The sequence below is a fragment of the Peromyscus californicus genome, unplaced genomic scaffold (genome assembly GCF_007827085.1).
Source record: "Peromyscus californicus insignis strain IS unplaced genomic scaffold, ASM782708v3 Scaffold_8__1_contigs__length_139910024, whole genome shotgun sequence".
NCBI classification, from domain to species: domain Eukaryota; kingdom Metazoa; phylum Chordata; class Mammalia; order Rodentia; family Cricetidae; genus Peromyscus; species Peromyscus californicus.
In genome coordinates, this window is record NW_026294606.1 from 9,915,715 (window position 1) to 9,937,672 (window position 21,958).

A 21,958-nucleotide genomic window follows, 5' to 3' on the forward strand; every position below is an offset into this window, starting at 1 on the left:
AGTTGAATCATTTTTATGTCAGAATAGCATAAGCTGATAAAGAACTGTATACCAGGATCCATACTATATATAGGGAATAACAATATCAACAATATGGCCTATAATCTGAATGAGGTAGAGAAGTTCAATTTAAATGCTAAAATTATTATGAGATTTTAAAAAGTTACTACAATCTCAGAGCTGGGGATATATCCCAGTTTGTACCGTGTCTGCCTAAGAGACATGAAGCCCTAGGTTTGATCCCCAGCACCCCATAAACCAAGTACAGTCATACACGCCTGCAAGCTCAATATTCAGGAAGTGTAATAGGGGGAAGCAGAAGGACATCCTTAGCTACACAGGAAATTTGAGGCTAGCCTGAGCTACAGGAGACCCTGCCTCAAAAGAAAAAAAAAGTTAGTACAACCCTATTAGAAAAGAATTACATACTTAAAAACATCTGTGCATCCATATAGGGAAATTTTTCTGTAAGTAATACACACAAAAAACTGTAGCTTTCCAGACAGTGGAAATGGCTTATTATTGCTGACAATCCTAAAATTTCTTACCTCTCCTTAAAATTACGTTTATAATCTAAAGTGGTGAAAATTCATTTTTCCAAAGATGATTGTGGACCTTAAGAACAGCATTAAGTTTTCCCTTTATGGTGAAGTAAATGATTTATTAGCTATGATGGCTGTACAATCCAAGGTATTGTATGGATGGATTTTATTATGTGGAATCATATCATAAAGGTATTTTTAAAAGATGCACTAGAATAAAGACATTTATAATCTGGATAATACAAAAATACAAATTAAGTTCCTCTCCTAAGAGAGAGAACACCTACTGTGCTGGCTAGTTTTATGTCAACTTGTCACTCTAGAGTGATCTGAGAGAAAGGAACTTCAATTGAGAAAATATCTCTATAAGATCAGGCTGTAGGCAAGACTGTAGGGTATTTTCTTAATTGGTGATTGATGGGGAAGCCCAGTCCACTGTGAGTGGGGCCACACCTGGGCTGGTGGTCCTGGGTTCCGTAAGAAAATGATGGGCTGGAGAGATGACTCAGAGGTTAAGAGCACTGATTGCTCTTCCAGAAGTCCTGAGTTCAATTCCCAGCAACCACATAGTGGCTCACAACCATCTATAATGAGATCTGGTGCCTTCTTCCGGCATGCAGGAATATATGCAGACAGAACCCTGTATTCGTAATCAATGTTGAAAAAAGAAAGAAGAAAGCAGGCTGAGCAAACCAGAATGAGTCAGTCCTCATGGCCTCTGCATCAGCGCCTGCCTCCAGGTTCCTGCCCCATTGGAGTCCTGTCCCATCTTCTTTCGATGATAAACAGTGATGTGGAAGTGTAAGCTAAATAAGCCCTTTCCTCCCCAAGTTGCCTTTAGTCATGGTGTTTCTTCACAGCAATGGTATCCCTAACTCAGACACCTCCCTTTGGGTGTAGGAAGAACCTCCAAAGGCAACCTAGAACGAATGAGCACTCCACAAGTGATTTACAGGCTTATGCAGTAGCTGACCTTGATTTAGTACATATATTACGAAGAACAGAGGATGACTCCTGGACTAATAGAAGCCACAGCATCTGGAGCATGATAGGGGTTCACTAGATTTCTGTGGAGGGTTCTAGAAAGGCAGAGATATTTTTATTCACCACTTCAGGAGTAAGGACAAAGATAAAGGATCTTGAGGAAAAACCAAGGTGTAAGTGCCCCGCCCCCGGGCTTTGTACGTGATTCGTATTTGCAAAGCGAAATAAACGGTCCTTCTCCACAACTCAAAAATCGGGCCCCTGGCTCGGAAAGTAGGCCCTGGAGCGCAGCCGCCTCCGTGCCAAGGGCGGCGCTTCCCTCGCTCGCAGCCGGGGCTCCTGTTACCTCCCTGCACACATCTGTGCCCATCACAAGCCAAACAATTACGCGCTCCCGCGCGCCCGCCTCGAGGTCCGGTGGCGGCTGCGGCCTGGCCGGGATCCCCACCTCCTCCCGCGGCCAAAAGCGCTGGTGCCACCCCGGGCCGGAGGCCCCCGGCGGCCGCTGCATGGCAGTCCGCCCTGGAGCTCAGTGTGTCGCCCATGTGCTCGGCCCGCTCGGCGGCGGCGCAGCCCTGGAGGGCTGTGCGCTGGCCAGCCCGAGGCCTGCCGTCCCGGCGGCGCCGCAGCGCTCCTCGAGGCCCGAGGCCGCCAAAGGCGGGAAGACACGGCGGCGGGGAACCAGGGTCGCAACGCCCGGCTCCCGTGGGGCGTGGCGAGCGGCAGCGGGCTCACTCACCACGGTTCGGCGGGGCAGCGCGCCGGGGGTCCGGGACAGGGCCCGGCGCAGCCTCCGCGCCCTGCCCGAGCGGGTCCCGGCCGAGCTCTCGGAGCCGCTGTCGTCGGAGATCACGATGAAGTCCTCCATGGCTACGGGCCCGGCTGAGCCACGCGCCGGCGGCCAGCGACCCCGGCGACTGCGACTCCGGTTCCAGCTGCTGAAGCGACTGCAGCGACCGCGGCGCCTACCCTGGGGTTAGTACCCCGCCGGCCCCGCCCCCTCCATTGCCCCGCCCCGCCCCGAGCCCCGCCCCCCGCGGGGCCGCGGCGCGAGGGCAAGGGCGCTGCGGGAGGGCCCTGGAGGCGCCCGGCTGCTCCCTTTTCCTCAGAGAAAGGGAGGGAAAGGAGGAAGGGGGGCGGGGGAGGGGAGGGAGAGAACTGAGAGGCTGGGCCGTGCGGTTCGCGGGCAAGGAGAGACGTTGATGCCGAGGGGGTGTCCACCGCGGCTCTCAACTGACCACGGGGTGCCGTGCTGGTGACGGGCCCCCCGGCTGCAGGTGTGAGGAGGTGTGATTAGCCGGCTTGATTTACAGGGAGAGCGGGCACGGGAGGTGGGCTGACCTGGCCTCTGACAAGGCATCTCATTGACCAGGTAGCGGGGCCTCCAACTGCCAGACAGTGGGCGACCCGACAGGTTGAGGAGGCCGCGAGGGGCTCGGAAGGGTTACCTGAACTTGGTGTCTTACTGACTGGGGCAGAGCCAGTGGATTAGAAGGTGACCTGACTTCTGGCTGAGGCAGGGGAGAAACCCCACGTCTTCGTAGGTGCAGGTAGATGCGTAGGATAAATTCCAGAAGTGGAATTATTGGATCAAATCTATGTGCGGTTTTTTGTTGTTGTTCTTTGGCAAATGCTGCCAAATTACCCTAAGTTGTACCAATTTGCAGTTTCGCCAACAACATGCGTCTCAGGAATTTAAACTGTCATATGTAAGATTCATTGAGTTGCTAGTTGACTGAAACGCCGAAAAGGCACACACAAGTAGAGCTGTGAGGTCCCAGAGTACATGTATACTCCGATGCTGTGACCAAGCAGAAGCTATAAGGATAAAACTGTATCCCCAACAGAGGGAAATGTTGGTAAGTAGTGAATTCTTTGGTTTGTTTGTTGTATGGCAGGGGCATTAAAATAAAAACTGGGCCCATGGTTATTTTTAAAATGTGGGCTATTGACAAAATCCTGCTGCTTGGGCTAAAATAACTTTGAAAAATAGAGTAATGCATTCAAATTAAAATGTCTTTAGCAAAAAGAGCAGGAATAGCTGTTGGGTGCTGTAAGCAGTGTCCAGTGGAGTGTTTTTTAATCTTTAGGTGAACTTCTGAGTCAGCCAGAGGATGTGATAATAAAGATTGCAAGACCACACACCAGCATTTTCAACTGAGAAACTGAATTTTTGTGAGTGAGGCCCCCAAATTGGTATTTCTTTCAGGCTCCTAGGTGATTCTGACATTGCTTAAAGTCTGGTAAACACACTTTGAGACTTGCTGGTCTGAGCCAGGCATGGTGATACATGCCTTCATTCCTAGTACTTGAAGGCTGAGGTCAGCCAGGGTGAGAGAAAAGAGAAAAAAAAGGGGGGGGGGCTGGAGTGATGGCTCAGTGGTTAAGAACACTGGCTGCTCTTCCAGAGGTCCTGAGTTCAATTCCCAGCAAACACATGGTGCTCAAATCTATGTGTAATGAGATCTGGTGCCCTCTCCTGGCATGCAGGCAGAACACTGTATACATAATAAATAAATCTTAAGAAAAAAAAAAAAGAGCAAAAAGGAAGAGGAAGAAAATGAGACAGAGGGAAATGAAGGAGACAGGTCCCTGGCCTGGTGAGTGTGGGGGACCCGCCCCCAGTTTTTCCCCCAGGGTACTCTTGAGGAGTGAGGGACAAGAGATTTAGATAGAAATATGGAGGAGGAGAGAGAGAGATAGAAAGACAAGATCGCCTCAGGAGGGCCTGGATCCTTATCTACCCGCCCCTCCTGTCTCTTCTAAAGGACTTTTTAAAGGAATGCCAAGGGGTGGAGCAAAGACCTCCCCCCAGCACAGCCAAGTGCAGACCCTTCCAAACACCTGGTACCCACACGCGTGGTCAGTCCATCCCCTTATGCAGCCGTGCTGGATAAAGCAAGCTCAGATCTCATAGGAAACCTCTGTGGGCTCCCACAGGTGGGCAAGTAGTTTATGACCCACAGATTTCAGTTGTTTTGGTCCAGTAGGTGAACTGTTATAAAGGGATTCAGTAAGTTAAGCTCCCTGTATTGCTATCAAACATTCATTTTAACTCACACACGCCTGCCCACTGGGGATTGAGTCTAGGATGCTATACAGGCGAAGCTATATCCCTGGCTCTCCAGCCAAAGTCCCTTTTTTGAAACATGGTGTATTTTAGGCTTTGTGACTGCATTTCTCTTATAAGTTCTTTCAGTCTCTTGCTGACTCCTATCCCTTTTCTCAGACCTTAATTTTTTTTTCTTTTGGTTTTTCGAGACAGGGTTTCTCTGTGTGTAACCTTGGCCATTACAGAACTTGCTCTATACATCAGACTGACCTCAAACTCAGAGATCTACCTGCCTCTGCCTCCTGAGTGCTGGAATCAAGGCGTGTGCTACCACTGCCCAGCTAAAAAATTTTTTTTTTTTGGTTTTTCGAGACAGGGTTTCTCTGTGTAGCTTTGAGCCTTTCCTGGAACTCGCTTTGGAGATCAGGCTGGCCTTGAACTCACAGAGATCCACCTGGCTCTGCCTAAAAATTTTTTAAGTTTCTTGTTTTTAAAAAACTTTTTTAGATTTTTAATTTTATTTTATATGAGCATTTTGCTTGTATGTATGTATGTATGTATGTGTGTGCACTACATGGATGCCTAGTGGCTTCAAGAGGTCAGAAGCAGGCATTGAATCCCCTGGAACTGGAGTTGTAGATGGTTTTGAGTCATGTGGGTGCTGGGAACTGAACGTGGGTCCTTTGCAATAACACAGATTCTCTTAACTGCTGAGCCATGTCTCCAGCTCCCAGTCCTTAAATCTTAATGCTCCTTAGTGTTTTGACATGGGCCACTTCTGAATGTCACTTTCTCCTCAACTATTCCTGTGACTTCAGTGACCATCTTAATGCTAGTAACACCCAACATGTTTATCTCCAGCCCAGCCTGTCCTTAAAGTTCCATTTGCAAATCTCCAAATGGATATTGACATTTCTAGGCATCTGAACTCACCTCTGTTCTCCCCACAGAAACCATTTTCTCTTAAAAACAAAACAAAACAACAAAAACCCAAAAAACCCCTACTTGCTTTCTTTTAGTATTTTCTAAATATTAGTATTTAGTATGAGTGGATGGTGAAATCATCAGCCAGCAACTGTTCACATGAGCAATCTGCTTGATTTCTACTTCAAGTCTTATTTTAATTCCTAACTATCTTTTGCATTTATTCACTTTTTTTTGGCTTCTGCTAATGTGATTCTAGCCAGGTTACTGTCACCTCTGGCCCAGTCTTCCTGAAACTACTTGTCTTCCACTCCTTTTTTGCTCACTCAGCCAAAGGAGTCTATAAGAAAGTATGTAACATAGCTGGGGCACAGGCCTGGAGTTCCAGCACTAGGGAAGTGGAGGCAGAATCAGCAGTTTGAGACGAGTTTGGGCTCCACAGCAAGACTCTGTCTCAAACAAACAAACAAAAAGTATGAATGCATCATTTTTCCTTCAGCCACTTTCTTTCAACTTTGTCTTAACTCTGCCATAATAAAATACCTCAGACTGTCTGGTTTAAGCAGGCATTTATTTCTCCAAGATGAAGGTTGGGTGCTGGTTCATTCGGTTCCTGGTGAGGATTTTCTCACTGGTGTTGCACATGGCGAACTTAAAACTGTGTCCTCACATGGCCTATTTGGGTCTCCTGGGAGGAAAAAGAGCTTCCCACTTTTCCTTTGCAAAGCCGCCAATCCCACTAAATCAGGCCTCCTGTGCTGCTCAGTGTTTGACAACTTGACACAAACTAGAGTCCCCAAGGAAGAGGGAACCTCAGCAGAGGAATTGTCTTTTCCTGCAGCACATCCGCGCGGGGGCATTTTATTGTTTAATGATTGCTGTAGGACTTTACTGTGGACAGTGCTACCTCTGGGTGGGTGGTTCTGGGATGTATAAGAAAGCAGCTTGAGCAAGCCATGGCGAGCAAGTCAGTAAGCAGCACTCCTCCATGGCCTCTGCTTCAGTCCCTGCCTCCAGGTTGCTTCCTTGAATCCCTGCCCTGAATTCTCTCAGGGAGGGACTGTTACCTGGAAATTATAAGATAAAATAAACCCTTCCCTCCCCCAAGTTGCTTTGGGTTATGGTATTTACCAAAGCAGCAGAAAGCAAACTAGGTCACCTCCCAAGTGCTCCAACTCCAAAGACCAGAACACTGAGGGTTAAGGATTCAACGTATGAGTTTGGGGAAAATGCAAACATTCAGTACCCAAACACATTGTGAACTAAATATAAAGACAAACATAGCTTACTACATGTTTTTAGTTCATATAAATATTTAGCTACTTTTTTTTTTTTTTTGGTTTTTCGAGACAGGGTTTCTCTGTGTAGCTTTGCGCCTTTCCTGGAACTCACTTGGTAGCCCAGGCTGGCCTCGAACTCACAGAGATCCGCCGGCCTCTGCCTCCCGAGTGCTGGGATTAAAGGCGTGCGCCACCACCGCCCGGCTACTTCTTAAGCTAGATAGAGAGTAAATGTATTTACTCACTCAAAAGGTACGCCAACGGAGGTGAGTGCCTTGGTCCTGGTCTCACACTGCTTTTACTTTAAGGGGATTAGATTAGGAAATCCTGGTAAGACTACAATCAGGGTGAGAGGTGTCAACCTGTGAATCATAAATATAAAACAGTTTAATTTTCCCCCAATAGCCACTACCACTGTCTCTAGAATCCTTTTGCTTTCTGGGTAGCGACTTTCCCAAGGACAGTCTACTGTAGCCACTTTCAAAGGAGTGATTCATGTGGTCTCGTTCCAGGTGTTAAAACTTCAGCCTGACCCCTTAAAATATTTCATCTCCCATTTAACGCACAGCTTTTTCTGTTCTAGTACAGGTTAATTTGTGCCTACAGTTGCTCTCACTAGAAGGGTTGATGATGTCTCCTACCTTTCTCTCCCTTCTCTTCTCAAGTAAGAAAAACAAAGGAGAAAGAACGTTCTTGTGTGTGTGTGTGTGTGTGTGTGTGTGGAGAGGAAAGATTTTAATTATGTTCACTTTCCATCAGAATGTAAGTAGTCTACATAGATTTAAGAAAGCATTCCTTAACATATTAATTTTAAGAAGAGAAACCTCTGAACAATCAAGAGGACAAAATATACTTCAAGACTCCTAGGCATGCAGGGCACAGTCCCTGTCGTAAGACCCCAGAGACAGTATGAGGGTCTCACCAAGTTTCTCTGGTTCCTTCCAGGGAATGGATTGAAGGATGCCCTGATGGACGCTATCCATGTTTGGGTGACTTTGGAAGAATGTTCTTTGCAAGACTGTCCTTGAAGAAGTGGCAGTTGTCACTCTGCTTTCTTGAGTAACAGCTCTCCCATTGTGTAATGTTGGCTCTGTCACCTGTGCTGTGTGCACACTGTTGCCTTCTGGGCTCCTAAGTTAAGAGATTGCAGGCTCAGCCTCTTTCTCCTGGACACTCCTCCCACCAGTGTCTTCCAGGGACCTCTAACAATCTTTTATTGTTGAGGGATCCAGAGGAGCTTCTCAAGAAATGCCAGCCACCTCCTAAGCTGTGCAAGGGACTCACAAACACGGAGAACTTAACATAGTTCAAGGAGGAAGGGAATGCAGGAAGCCCCTCTTTATTACCAGCCCTTTACTCTCATGAGTATCAGAGACTCATTCAAGTCAATCGATGAGTCAATCAATTCAGACAAGTTCTTAGCTTGGGGAAAGGAGTGAGGGATACCTTGTTTAACCTTACTCTGTGGGAAGTGAATGGAAAAGGCAGAACAGCCCCCATTTCCTTCAGCTGGGAGGAAGTAATGGCTTGTCATCTGGTATGGAACAACTAATTGGAAAATTTCAAATGCCCACTGTTTTGCTAAAGAGTTTATGATAAAATTACTATTAATAAATGACTTTCAAGCATGAAATTGGTCATATAACTGTAGGGGTACAGCAGTGTTCTGATTGTATATATCTTTCTCTTCAGCGATCCTACCTAAAACTTGGTAAACACAGAGTCCCTGACTGCATCATCTGAGAATTTCTGAAGAATACCTTGCCAACCAGATGGGATGAATATCGGCCCTGGAGTTACTTTCCTTAACTGTAAGTCACATAACTAATGGTTTCTTGGTCATCCTGGGTTTGTCCCGAAACAACTTGTTTAACTAAGACTTCAAAAATGATGAGTCTTTTTCAGAAGTGTGTATGTGTGTACTTGCATACACTCTGTGTCACTTCTACATAGATTTACTCCCCTTAGATAGTAAAATAATCTCATAGCAACTGAGAGGCCAGTGTAGTCTTTTGTACTTAGTAAGAATATTTATATATTCTTTTTGTTGTTGTTGTTTTGTTTTCAAGACGGGGTTTCTCTGTGTAGCCCTGGCTATCCCTGAACTCACTCTGAAGACCAGATTGGTCTTAGATCTACCTGCCTCTGCCTCCTGAGTGCTGGGATTTAAGGTTTGCGCCACCACCGCTCGGCATTATTTATATATTCTTTATTGAGTGCCTGCTGTGTGCCAGGTACCATGTAAGAAGCCAAAGCAACGGGCAATTGGGGTGTAGCCATGTAATCTGTCATCCTAGTACACAGGTGGTTGGGGTAGGAAGATCACTATAAATTTGAGGCCATCCTGGTCTATAAGCCAAGCTAGTCAGTGCTACATGGTGACACCATGTCTCAACAAACAAACAAACAAACTGAAACATGTGGGCAGTAAGGCAGCTACTGCCTTTATCCAAAGCATTGCAGCTGAGGAGGTATCCTTGGTTTGTAATGAAGAAAAGAAACCCTCCCCCCCAATCCTGGGTGCTGGTGGCACACGCCTTAATCCCGGCAGAGGCAGGCAGATCTCTGTGAGTTCAAGGCTAGCCTGGTCTAGAAAGCTAGTTCCTGGACAGCCAGGCCTACACAGAGAGAAACACTGTCTCGAACCTACCCCCGACCACCACCAAAAAAAATGTTTCATTCCTGTACTTTAAAATATAGTAATAAATCTTAATTAAGTTGAAAATTAAACTTGGAAAAACTATAAAATTCAAATTGAAACCACAATTAGATACTACTTCATACCCATTAAGATTATTGTTTGTTTTGTTTATTTATTTTTTTGAGACAGTGCTTCCCTCTGTAGTCCTGGCTGTCTTGGAATTCACTCTGTAGACCAGGCTGGCCTCAAACTCAGAGATCTGCCTGCCTCTGCCTCCTGAGTGCTGGGATCAAAGCTGTGTGCCACCACTACCCAGCTAAGATTTTTTTTGAGAGATATTATTCCTTCATAAACCAAGCTGACCTTGAACTTGTTATGTAGCTCAGAATGGCCTCCAGCTTATAATCACCCTGTCTTAATCCCAGGAATGCTGGTATTGCAGATGTGCATATAACAGATAATTCTGCCATAAAAAGTAATAAAGTTCTGATGTATGCAACAAATGGATGAACTTTGAAGTTATTGGGCTAAGCAAAATAAGCCACACAAAAACACCAATGAGCACTTCTCCCATCCCCCACGTCTGAAATTGAACAGTGTTATAGAACTCTGTTGTCTGGTCTTGACATGACTGACATGGCTGTTGATTTGTTACACCAGAATCGTTACAAGACTGGTCCACTAACATTCCCTCATGGAAGACGGGGAGGCATGGCCTACTAGGCTAACATGCCTCAGAACATTTAAGCCCTTAACAGTTGCTGGTGGGGAGACTCTTCAGTGGTATAGCTGCTTTTAAGTTGCCCGTATCCTGTAAGTAACCCCAGTGACACTCGTCATTCACCCAAAGCTGCACTTGGTGGAATTGTTTCCTCTGTCTCTTTGTTCCTTACCTGGTGTGAAGTCATGTGTGTTCATGTCTCCCAGAAAAGTCCTGCAGCAGTCTTTAAAGTTTAAAGAAACATGTCTATGAGACCAGAAAAGGCTTGCTTCACCAAGTTACAAAAGGGAAAGACTGGTAGTTAAAAGCTGTACATATTTGTCTGGCAAGGTAGGTCAATGAGTAAAGACAATTGCTGCCTGGCAACCTGAGTTCAGTTCTCTGAACCCACATGGTGAAAGCGAGAATCATCTCCCAGAAGTTGTTCCCTGTGCCCCCCACCAATGTAAAAACAAAAAGTGTACCTATTATCCATCGAGTAGTGTTTACATTGGCTGATCTTTCTCTTTTTAATGACTATATTCAAAAGTCACTGTAAAAGGACGCTTTGCAATTTATTTAAGTAGATCCTGTGGTAAGTATTCTGTTTGTTTCTACATTTTTGGTTTTTGTTTGTTTATTTGTAGAGTTTTTTTACTATTGCCAATAATGTTTCAAGAACTTTTATTTTTTATTTTTTTGAGACTGAATGTGAGGGGTGCAGTAAAGAAACTGAAATGCCAGTCTGTAGATGAAAAGGGAAAAGTTTATTCTAAACAGCCAAGGCAAGGGCGGGGGTGGGGTGGGGTGGATCTTCAGGGTTATAAGGGAATGGGTACCTGGCAGGAAGAGAGCCAGTGGACTGGGGGCAGGGATTTGAAGTGTATAACTTGTGAGTCCAAACTGAGGGAGCCTGGAAGCCAGCATGGACCTAGATATGCTGATAGGCATCACAGGCACATGCTAATGGGAGAGCCATATGTCCCTTTTGTTAGCAATAAGGAGAATGACTCCTTTTGGCAAGTGGGTACTAGTTTCCCAAATCCCTGAGGGAATGCTGGCTTTTGTCTAATTGCCAGAATTTGGGAAAAGGAGTTTCTTTGAACCTGACAGGCACAGGTATTCACTATGTAGTCCTGGGCATGAACTTACTATGTAAGCCAGACTGGCCTGGAATTCACTGTATAGACCAGATTGGCCTGGAACTCACTATGTAGAGTCTACATTGTAGACCAATATGCTTTCAAACTCACAGAAATCTGCCTGCCTCTGTCCCCTGAGTGCTAGGATCAAAGGTGTGGGCTACCACAAAACTGTGCTTTTCTTACTAAGTCTTGCCAGTGTAGCCACTGGGAAGTTCCTACAACTTGGCAACCAGGCTAGAGGATATGTGTATGTCATCCTTGTTGATAAATTACAAACTGTCATCCAGAAAGTCTGTGCCAAATAGTATTCCAACAAAAAAGTTTGAGAGTGCTCATTTTCCAGCCCCCACACGCCGGTTATCTCATTCTCTAGTTCCAGTCAAGTAATAAAGTCTGGCATCTTGTTCTGACTCACATCTGCTTTACTACGAGTGAAGAAGTGGTGCTTTTAAATGTGCACTGTCATCTGTAGTTTTTTCTTTGCAGCTTTCATAGATACTGCTCCCCAGGCTAATGATCTGTTTCAGTAACAATCAATGGCATTTATGTGACTAGCTAGCATGTATTAAAGAAAGTATTATGTTGCTTAGATAACTTATTCAGTAGTCACCACATAACAAACACTGGTTTACAGGAGTACTGTGCAGCTGTAAGTGTACTGGGCTTTCTTTCCACCATGGGCGAACATCTCTAATTAGATTTTTAGAGGTGGACATAAATACTAATTTGAAGTTTAATTATTTATCTAGATGGATTAATGGTCCAAATTGGGGTGTAGCCTACAATAAAGAGGAAGTAAACAGTTGTTCCTAACCACAAAGCCAATCATTTTTGAGTGGAAGAACTAGCAGGCTAACTGATGATAAAGTCCCAAATCATCTTCTCCATTTGAGCACTCAACCCCCACCCCATCCCCCAGTCTGTAAACTATAGGTTTAAAAGAAAAAGATAATTTCAAGAGGATGTTAGTATTAAAACTATGATAAACCCATTCTAAATCATTTAAGTATATTGGTTTTTCTTGCCATCCTTCAAATTAGATTTTTAGAGGTAGAAATAAATACTAATTTGAAGTTGAGTTACTTATACTTTAAAACAGTATTATATGATGGAGTAATGGTCCAAATTGTGGAGTATTTGTTGGCCATGTAATTCCAACATTGAGCCACTTAGGGACTGTTGGACTCAAGCCATGAGCAGAGCTCTAAAGAACCTGTACATGCTGGGCGTGGTGGCACACACCTTTAATCCCAGCACTCGGGAGGCAGAGCCAGGTGGATCTCTGTGAGTTCCAGGCCAGCCTGGTCTACAGAGTGAGATCCAGGACAAGCACCAAAGCTGCACAGAGAAACCCTGTCTTGAAAAACAAACAAAACAAACAAACAAACAAACAAACAAAAAAAGAACCTGTACACAAAACAATCAATACATTAAACTAAAAGAATATAGGCTGATTTGGAGGAGGCTAGACTACTCACATTTCTTTGTATTTGAGTACAGTATGAAATACAGAGTGAAATAGTTTTGCATTTCTGATCTGAATAGTAATGAATTGGGATGCCAATTCAGGGCCAATTGCACTAATGACTACAAAGCCACCTTTTTGTTCGACATGATTTGTAGATGTATCCAACCTTCTTATTAAATAATAAACACGGAACCAATGCAAAGAAGAAAGCCAAGAGGTCAGAGCTAAGAGCTAAAACCTTACCCTTCCTCCTGTGGTGGTCCTACCTCTCCGAACCAGAGCTACCCCTGTGTTAAAGTCTTTATATAGAGTTCCTGTCCTGCCTTCTCATTGGTTGTAAACCCAACCACATGACCGCCTCCTCACAGCCTGTCTGTATAGGCCTCCAGGTTTTCCATGATTGGTATTAAGATTAAAGGCATGTGTATCCAATAATGGCTGTATCCCTGAACACACAGAGACTTACCCAGCTCTGCCTACAAAGTGCTGGAATTACAAGCGTACTCTACCACTGCCCTGCTTTCCTATGGCTTGCTAATAGCTCTGACCCCCGGGCAACTTTATTTATTAACATACAAATAATATTTTAATACAAATAAAATATCACCATATTTCCCCTTTTCTATTTTAATAAAAAGGAAAAAAAAGAAAAAGCTTATAACTAATATAAGAAAAACTATATACAAAAGGACAATAACTATATACAATATATACAAGTAATAAATACCTAAACAATGTCTAGTCCATTTGTATTTGACAAATTCAGAGAAAATAATTTCATTATCTATCCTATTTTGGTAAGTCCAAAATGTATCCTAATTAATCTTCAACTATAACTAACTAACCTTCAACTATAACTAACTAATCTTCAAATCCCTCAGAGACCCAAGAAGGAAATAATATTAGCTAACAAAAATAAAAACAGGAAGTGCACATAAGCAACTTCCAAAAAATTTGTGAGTTGACAGAAACAGACAGCTGTCTGGACAGTCACCTGAGGTTTCTCCGAAGTGCTGGGGCATCATCTTCAGCCTATAGGCTTAGCATATCTGACAGACTTATTTGTGAAGTAGGATGTACACAAGGTCAACAGTTCAACCTCACATTGAGTGAGAGTAGTCCATGTACCAGAAACACCTGAATTCCACTAGTGTCATGTCATGATTCAGGATTTTAAATTCTGGAAATTGTTGATGGTTTTTTAATTCAGCTGTCCATTCTTCTTGGCTGTGTATATATGGCTTCATCTCAGCATCCCATTCTTCTCCATATCCCTCCATCAAATGCCAGTCTACTATTGAGAGGCGTGAGCTTAGTTACTCGTCAAGAATAACTGTTTCAGCTGCTGTTCCATTGCACATCAGAGGCCATCGGCCCACTGCCTGTTCAGCTGCCTTCGAAGAAAAGGGCACTGTACCTTTTCCGAATTGCGAAGGCCACTTCAGGGATGGTGCCATATTGTCCTGGCCTCTGAAGATGCCTTTTGATAAAGCCATAACCACACTTGTTTTGGCAAGAATCAGTAGTCCTTTGTTTCATGTCCTGTCTGTTCATTTTGTCCTGTTGATTCGAGGATACTTTGTTGTCCAGTGGCTAACTTTTGCCACAATGAAAGCTAACTCCATATACAGTTTCTTCAATGCCCATATTTTCTCTGAAGTAGATTGGTACTGCCAGGAGCCGACATGTCTCGTAGTCATAACAAAAAAGAAAAATTTTCTAAGTTATTAAAACATTTTAAATGCCATATTCTGTAGATCTCTGAAGGGTTTGAAGATAACCTGTCTATCTAAAATATATCTACTCAATCTTGAAAACATACCTAATATAACTACAAGTTCTATTATAATATCTAACTACTAACTTTCATTTCTTTATATCCTAATAGTTGGTAATAACATTCAAGGATCAGAAAATTGCATTACATTGTTAGATGAACGGTACAATTAGAAAAATATATATAACATTTTCTAACAATATCAATTTCAATATATATAATTTGTATACAATATAAAACAATCCAATCCAATGTAAAGTATTTATATTTTTCTTTTCTTTCTTTCTTTCTTTCTTTCTTTCTTTCTTTTTTTTTTTTAATAAGAACCTTAAATCTAATCTCCTTTGCTTAGCCTTTTTCCTAACCCTTGACAACAACTTGTAACCAACCCCCCAATCAATGAAAATTATCCCAGACCCAAAACCCATTAAAAGACCAAAAAAAACCAACCGCCCCACACCACCTCTTTGGGAATGTGGGTGTCGTATTCTTGAAATTGCTTCCTGCTGGGTATGGGCGAAGGTATCTTTATCCTGAAAGAAAAATTTTAGGTTAATTGTCAAATTCTAGGAAAGGTAAATATATCCTTCGTTATCCAGTCTGTGTATAATGCCAAAATTCAGGGTTTATCTCAAATCCTTATTCAAGTAGTCTTTGAGACTGGATCATCTCAGCTAGCTCTTCTCAAAATTGCTCTGAGCACTTTGTAGTTCAAAGCTGATCTGTAGATGATGTTTGTCAGCTTAGTGATGTTATTATTGTCCACATGGAATTGTTGTTGTTGTGGGGGCCCCATCTTCTTCCTGGAGACTTCAGTTGATGTTAGGCCTAACCGTGATTTCCTGCAAAAAACTGATAAGAGACTCGAACACAAAGACTATATATGCGACTTTTTAGAATTAGTTAGTACTCTATATGACCATTTATATCTTAACAAAGTTTAAAATGTATATATATCTATATATATTGATCTTGTAAATTTTGATATAAAATTCATACTTTAAGAAAAGTTTAAAGAATCAGAATAGAATCAAAGAGTTGAGATTCGTAATAGAATAGTCCCTTAATTAATTTGACTTTTCTCCTGTCCCATAGCAGAAGATGGCTCTTTTCTTCTGGCATGATACAGGGAGTTTGCATTTTCCTTTTAACAACATGCTTGAGTTTAAAGAAGGAGAGAGCCATTCTCCAACTCCAAAGTCAGCTTTAAATTTTAATTGAACTGGGACTATTAGAAGTTAAATAGTGTTAAATCTTTAAAGAAAAGCAGAAACAAACATTTAGGAAGACATAAAATTTTTTTAGATAACATACCCATACGCCATTTCACTCTGTTTCTTAGGATAGATGATTTGTTCCTTTTCTTCAGTTGTCTCATTTGTCCAGTGTTCTTCAAATTCCTTAACCTTCATTCTCCTAAAAGACAAAAACAAAAACCTTTCCCCAAGGTTTTTTGGGGATGTTCCTTTTTGACAAGTTATCTGATTAAATGAAAAGGCATGTGTTACTGGTGTAAGTTAGTTTAAATTGGATGTTTACGATAGTTGATGAACTATCACCTCCTCTAATTAAGAGGTCTCTCTTGTTCAAATTGAACCTTTATCAATTTTGATGGTACCCACAGCTTATCTTCTCCTGTAGAAATAAAAGCAAAACCTCGTCCCCAACGTAACACATACCCTGGTTTCCATTCTGAGGTCAGCACATCCTTAAAGTATATAGGTTGATTTAATTCTGTAGTTTTTTTCTATTATCCAATGTCTCTCTGCAGCTGTTGTTCCTTTCTCATTGGCATTGAGAAAATTCAAAGTTAATAGAGCATTATGTAGTCTATTTCTGGGGGTTTTTGTTACTCCTTTTTGTTTATTTAGCATATCCTTTAGAGTTCTGTTTGATCTTTCTATAACTGCTTGACCTGTAGGATTATGTGGTATACTTGTAACATGGTTTATATTATAATAAGCAAAAAACTGTTTCATTTTAACAGAGACATATGATGGAGCATTATCAGTTTTGATTTGTGCAGGTATACCCATAATGGCCATAACTTCTAGCAAATGAGTGATTACAGAATCAGCTTTTTCAGAACTCAAAGCAGTTGCCCATTGAAATCCTGAATAAGTATCGATAGTGTGGTGTACATATTTCAGTTTTCCAAATTCTGCAAAGTGAAACACGTCCATCTGCCAGATTTCATTCCTCTGAGTACCCTTTGGGTTACATCCTGCTGGTAATGGTGTTTGATTGTAGAAGGAACAAGTAGGACATTTCTTTACTATTTCTTTGGCTTGTTGCCAGGTTATGGAAAAATCCTTTTTTAAACCTTTACTATTTACATGATGTTTTTTATGAAATTCTGAGGCCTCCAGCACATTTCCTATCAATAATTTATCAATCTCATCATTGCCTTGTGCTAGAGGGCCTGGCAGACCAGTATGGGATCGGATGTGAGTTATATATAAAGGATGACTCCTTTTTCTGATTGTATCTTGTAATTGAATAAATAATGAAGTTAATTCTGAAGCATCATGGATAAATTCTGCAGTCTCAATATGTAATACTACTCTTTCAGCATACTGAGAGTCAGTTACTATATTGAGAGGTTCTGAAAAATCCATTAATACCAACAGAATAGCATACAATTCTGATTTTTGAACTGAATTATAAGGACTTTGAACCACTTTACTTAAATTTTCTGATTTGTAACCTGCCTTTCCTTGTTTGTTGGCATCTGTATAAAATGTGCGAACTCCAGATATGGGTTTTTTCCTCACAATTCGAGGCAAGATCCAATCAGCTCTCTTTATAAGATCAATTCTATTGCTTTTGGGATATTTGCTGTTAATTTCTCCCAAAAAATTACTACAAGCTTTTTGCCAAGCTTCATTTTCTATCCATAATTTTTCAATGTCCTCCTTAGTTAAAGGTACGACAATTTCTGCTGGGTCTATTCCTGCTAATTGACGAAGTCTCAATTTTCCTTTCCAAATCAAGTCAGAGATTTTTTCCACATAAGTTTTTAATTTTTTATTTGGTTTATTTGGTAAAAATATCCATTCCAATATAATATCTTCCCTTTGCATTAATATTCCTGTTGGGGAATGCCTAGAAGGTAAAATAACCAAAATGCAATCCAGCTTTGGATTAATACGATCTACGTGCCCTTCATGTACTTTCTTTTCTACCAAGGCCAATTCTTTCTCAGCTTCAGGTGATAATTCTCTTGGACTATTTATGTCCTTATCACCTTCTAAAGTTTTAAACAAATTATTCAGTTCATCATTTTTTACCCCAACAATAGTTCTTAGATGAGAAATGTCTCCAAATAATCTTTGAAAGTCATTAAGAGTCTGTAGTCGATCTCTCCTAATTTGCACTTTTTGAGGTCTAATTTTTTGAAGTTCTATTTTATATCCTAAATAATTAATAGAATCTCCTCTTTGTACCTTTTCTAAAGCAATTTGTAATCCCCAGCAAGGCAAAATTTTCTTTACTTTTTCAAACATTCTTTCTAAAGTATCTGCATTTGAATCAGCTAATAAAATGTCATCCATATAATGATAAATTATAGATTTAGGAAATTTTTTACGTACCACTTCTAATGGCTGTTTTACAAAATATTGGCACAAAGTTGGGCTATTCAACATTCCCTGTGGGAGAACCCTCCATTGAAATCTTTTAACCGGTTGAGAATTATTATAAGTAGGCACTGTGAAAGCAAATCTTTCTCTGTCTTTTTCTTGTAAGGGTATTGAAAAGAAACAGTCTTTTAAATCAATAACTATGAGAGGCCAGCCTTTTGGTAACAGAGTAGGTAAAGGAATTCCAGATTGTAAAGAGCCCATTGGCTGAATTACTTTGTTAATTGCTCTAAGGTCTGTTACCATTCTCCATTTACCAGATTTTTTTTTTATAACAAATACAGGAGAATTCCAAGGGCTGGTTGATTCTTCAATATGATGAGCATTTAACTGTTCTTCCATCAGCTCTTGTAAAGCCTGGAGTTTCTCTGTTGTTAAAGGCCATTGCTGAACCCATACAGGCTTGTCTGTTGACCATTTTAAAGGTAGAGCTGTTAATGTTTTTGGAAGATTATCAGTTGTTGTGCCCTGTTCTTGTATGACATGGATGGCTGGTGAGCACTCATTAGAATAATATCTTTTAATATTTCTCTCAGAAACATGTACTAATTTATGATTTGTTTCTGAGATTGGAGGGATATTAATCTGAGTATTCCATTGTTGTAACAAGTCTCGACCCCACAGGTTCATAGCTATGTTAGCCATATATGGTTTTAATTTTCCTTTCTGTCCTTCTGGACCTATACATTCAAGCCATCTTACACTTTGTTTCACTCTAGATAATGTCCCAATTCCTAAGAGTTGAATGTTTACCTCCTGAAGAGGCCAAGTTGGATGCCAAAATTCTGGTGCAATTATGGTAATGTCAGCACCTGTGTCTACCAGACCAGACAACAAAACACCATTTATTTTTATTGTTAGTTTTGGTCTTTGTTCATTAATAGAAGTTTGCCAAAAAATTTTCTTTATGTTTTTTCCTGTATTTCCTATTTTCTCTGTTTCATCATCTCGACTAACATGATTTATTCCAATAGACATTTGGTTATTTAGTTGCTTTGAGTAGGGGTTTCCTCTACAACTGCAGGAAAGGTTTGAACTGGATTTACTGTGGGGGCCTGCCTGAGGCCCCTCTGGGAGTTTCCCGAAGCTCGAGGCAGAGGGTTACCCTGTCTGTCCCTTGTTGATCTACATTCGTTGGTCCAGTGTTTTCCCTTACCACACCTTCTGCATACTCCAGAAGGAAGGGGCATTCTGTTGCCAGTGTTCCTTGAATAAACATTATTTCTAGGAATGACCTGTTTACAATCCCTTTTCAAATGTCCTTGCTTTCCACATCCAAAACATCTAACATTGCTCAAACCTTTTGAAATTGCTTTTCCTACCCACATATCATCATGGTCATAAGCCTCTACATTAACTGTATCTCAAATCCAATCTTCCAAAGGTGCAGATCTTGCCTTTAACGGCCTAATTATTCTTTTGCACGCTGCATTTGCATTCTCAAAGGCTAAAGATTCAATTATTATCTGACTAGCCTCTGAATTCGGGACCATTTTTTGTACTGCTGAAGTCAATCTTTGTAAGAAATCTGTGAAAGATTCTTTGGGGCCCTGTATAACCTTTGTAAATGACTCAGTTTTTTTTCCTGGTTCTTCAACTCTGTCCCATGCATTCAAAGCTGCCGTTTTACATAGAAGTAGGGTTTGGACATCATATGAACATTGTGTTTGTACTGAAGCATATTGGCCTTCGCCAATAAGCTGATCCTGGCAGACTTGTATTCCGCTATCCCTCCATTGTCTTTCTATATGTTTAGCCTCATTACTGAACCACATTTTCCACTGGAGATTTTGTCCGGGTTCAAGAACAGCCTGTGCCAATTCCCGCCAGTCCTTTGGTATAATCCTATTACAAGTTGACCAGGTGTTTAACATTTGCTTTACATATGGGGAGTGCATGCCATAAGATGCTATTGCCTCCTTAAATCTTCGTAAGTCTAACATTTCAACTGGAACCCAAGTATTTTGTTCATTCTCTTCATCAGGTAGCTGCTGTACGGCTACTGGATAAATTAAGGGTGATTGTGTGAAAACTGGCTTTCTTTCTGTAACCTTACGATCCAATTTTGAAACAACTTCACTATTTATTTCTTCTGTCTGAATTTGAATTTCTCTATAATTCATTTTTACCGGTTTAACAAGTTTTTCTAAGACTGTTATCCTGGCACTTAAGTTGACGATCTTTTTAAATAGTAAAATGAGGATAAGAAAAGTAATAAACTGAATAATTCGATCAATATTAATCTTTTCATATAGTTGTTCCATTGTCAGAGTGCCTAAAATTTCAAACAAAGCCCAATTTTCTTCCAATGTACACATAAAGCCCATTTTTTTTTAATGTAGAAAAAAATTCTCTTTTAAATAGATATGTTAATTGACTTACCAAGTCTGGGTAGAACAGTAGAATCCCAGGGAATTTCACAGCCACCTGGTGTTCGAGGTGTGAATCCAGCAAGAGAGAGAGAGAGAGAGAGAGAGAGAGAGAGAGAGAGAAAGTGTAGCCCCTTGAGCTGAGTCAAGCCTTGGCTTTACAGGCAGGGGCCCTGTTCAGCAGGGCAGGTCTGAGTTGTTTGTAGCAGTTGCAAGTAGCTCCAGCTGCGGGTCAGTCAGGCCTGGGCCCAAGCTAGGCAGCCGGGCCGCCCAGGCTGGAAACCGGACCTGCCGCCAAGCCAAGCGAAGCGGTTTTTAATGAATTCTTGTCACGTTGGGCGCCAATTGTAGATGTATCCAACCTTCTTATTAAATAATAAACACGGAACCAATGCAAAGAAGAAAGCCAAGAGGTCAGAGCTAAGAGCTAAAACCTTACCCTTCCTCCTGTGGTGGTCCTACCTCTCCGAACCAGAGCTACCCCTGTGTTAAAGTCTTTATATAGAGTTCCTGTCCTGCCTTCTCATTGGTTGTAAACCCAACCACATGACCGCCTCCTCACAGCCTGTCTGTATAGGCCTCCAGGTTTTCCATGATTGGTATTAAGATTAAAGGCATGTGTATCCAATAATGGCTGTATCCCTGAACACACAGAGACTTACCCAGCTCTGCCTACCAAGTGCTGGAATTACAAGCGTACGCTACCACTGCCCTGCTTTCCTATGGCTTGCTAATAGCTCTGACCCCCGGGCAACTTTATTTATTAACATACAAATAATATTTTAATACAAATAAAATATCACCATAATGATTTATTGAAGATGACATTGTATTCAACTTGACATTTCAAGAACACTTGGGGCAGTTTTGAGCAGCAGGAGGTGTGCCTTGAGTTAACTGAGGATTGAAGTTATGAACACCATCTTGCAAAATTACCCAAACGGTCATTTCTTTCATCCACATTACTGACAGGCAAAACGAAGTAGACAGACATTTGCCGTCAGCTGGTTTGTTTTCAATCATGTGAAATGTCAATTGATTTGTTTCTTCCTTCCAAAACAAAAATCTACTCCACAAACGACGGGGTTCTGTGTCCACTGTATGCACATCAGTCTTAGAGACTTGCAGTAACAGGACAGCTAGATGTTTGATCTGTTAATACTCATTTCACTTAACATATATTTTTTTGTTATTGTTTTTGAGACATGGTCTCATTATTTGCCCTGGCTGTCCTGGAACTCACTGTGTAGACAAGGCTGGTCTTTGAACTCACAGAGATCCACCTGCCTCTGCCTCCTAAGTGGTGCTGGGATTAAATTAAAGGCATGTGCTACCACTGCCTGACTCCCCCATTGTCTTCGTAAACCAGTGCATTACTTCCTTGTCAGGCATCCAAGAATGAGAGTTCCCATTCATTGGATCACACAAACTCGGA

General features: G+C 41.7%; 1 protein-coding gene and 1 long non-coding RNA gene across 9 annotated transcripts in view; one reads left to right on the forward strand and one right to left on the reverse strand.

The window, feature by feature from the left end:
* The window catches only part of Simc1 (SUMO interacting motifs containing 1), a 35,879-nt gene extending 33,378 nt beyond the window's left edge, over positions 1-2,501 (reverse strand). For all 5 annotated transcript variants that reach the window (XM_052729093.1, XM_052729091.1, XM_052729090.1 and 2 more), the window contains exon 1: positions 2,266-2,501. In XM_052729093.1, the coding sequence (XP_052585053.1) occupies positions 2,266-2,394 (129 nt within the window). In that variant the 5' untranslated portion in view covers positions 2,395-2,501. The remainder of the gene's footprint in view (positions 1-2,265) is intronic.
* A 104-nt stretch (positions 2,502-2,605) lies between these two features.
* The window catches only part of LOC128104252 (uncharacterized), a 65,509-nt gene continuing 46,156 nt past the window's right edge, over positions 2,606-21,958 (forward strand). For 3 of the 4 annotated variants that reach the window (XR_008215926.1, XR_008215925.1, XR_008215927.1), the window contains exons 1-3: positions 2,609-3,385; positions 7,728-7,860; positions 8,475-8,593. This is a non-coding gene — a long non-coding RNA (uncharacterized LOC128104252). Of the gene's footprint in view, positions 3,386-7,727; positions 7,861-8,474; positions 8,594-21,958 lie in introns of all 4 variants that reach the window. The other variant, XR_008215928.1, reaches the window with a different exon arrangement.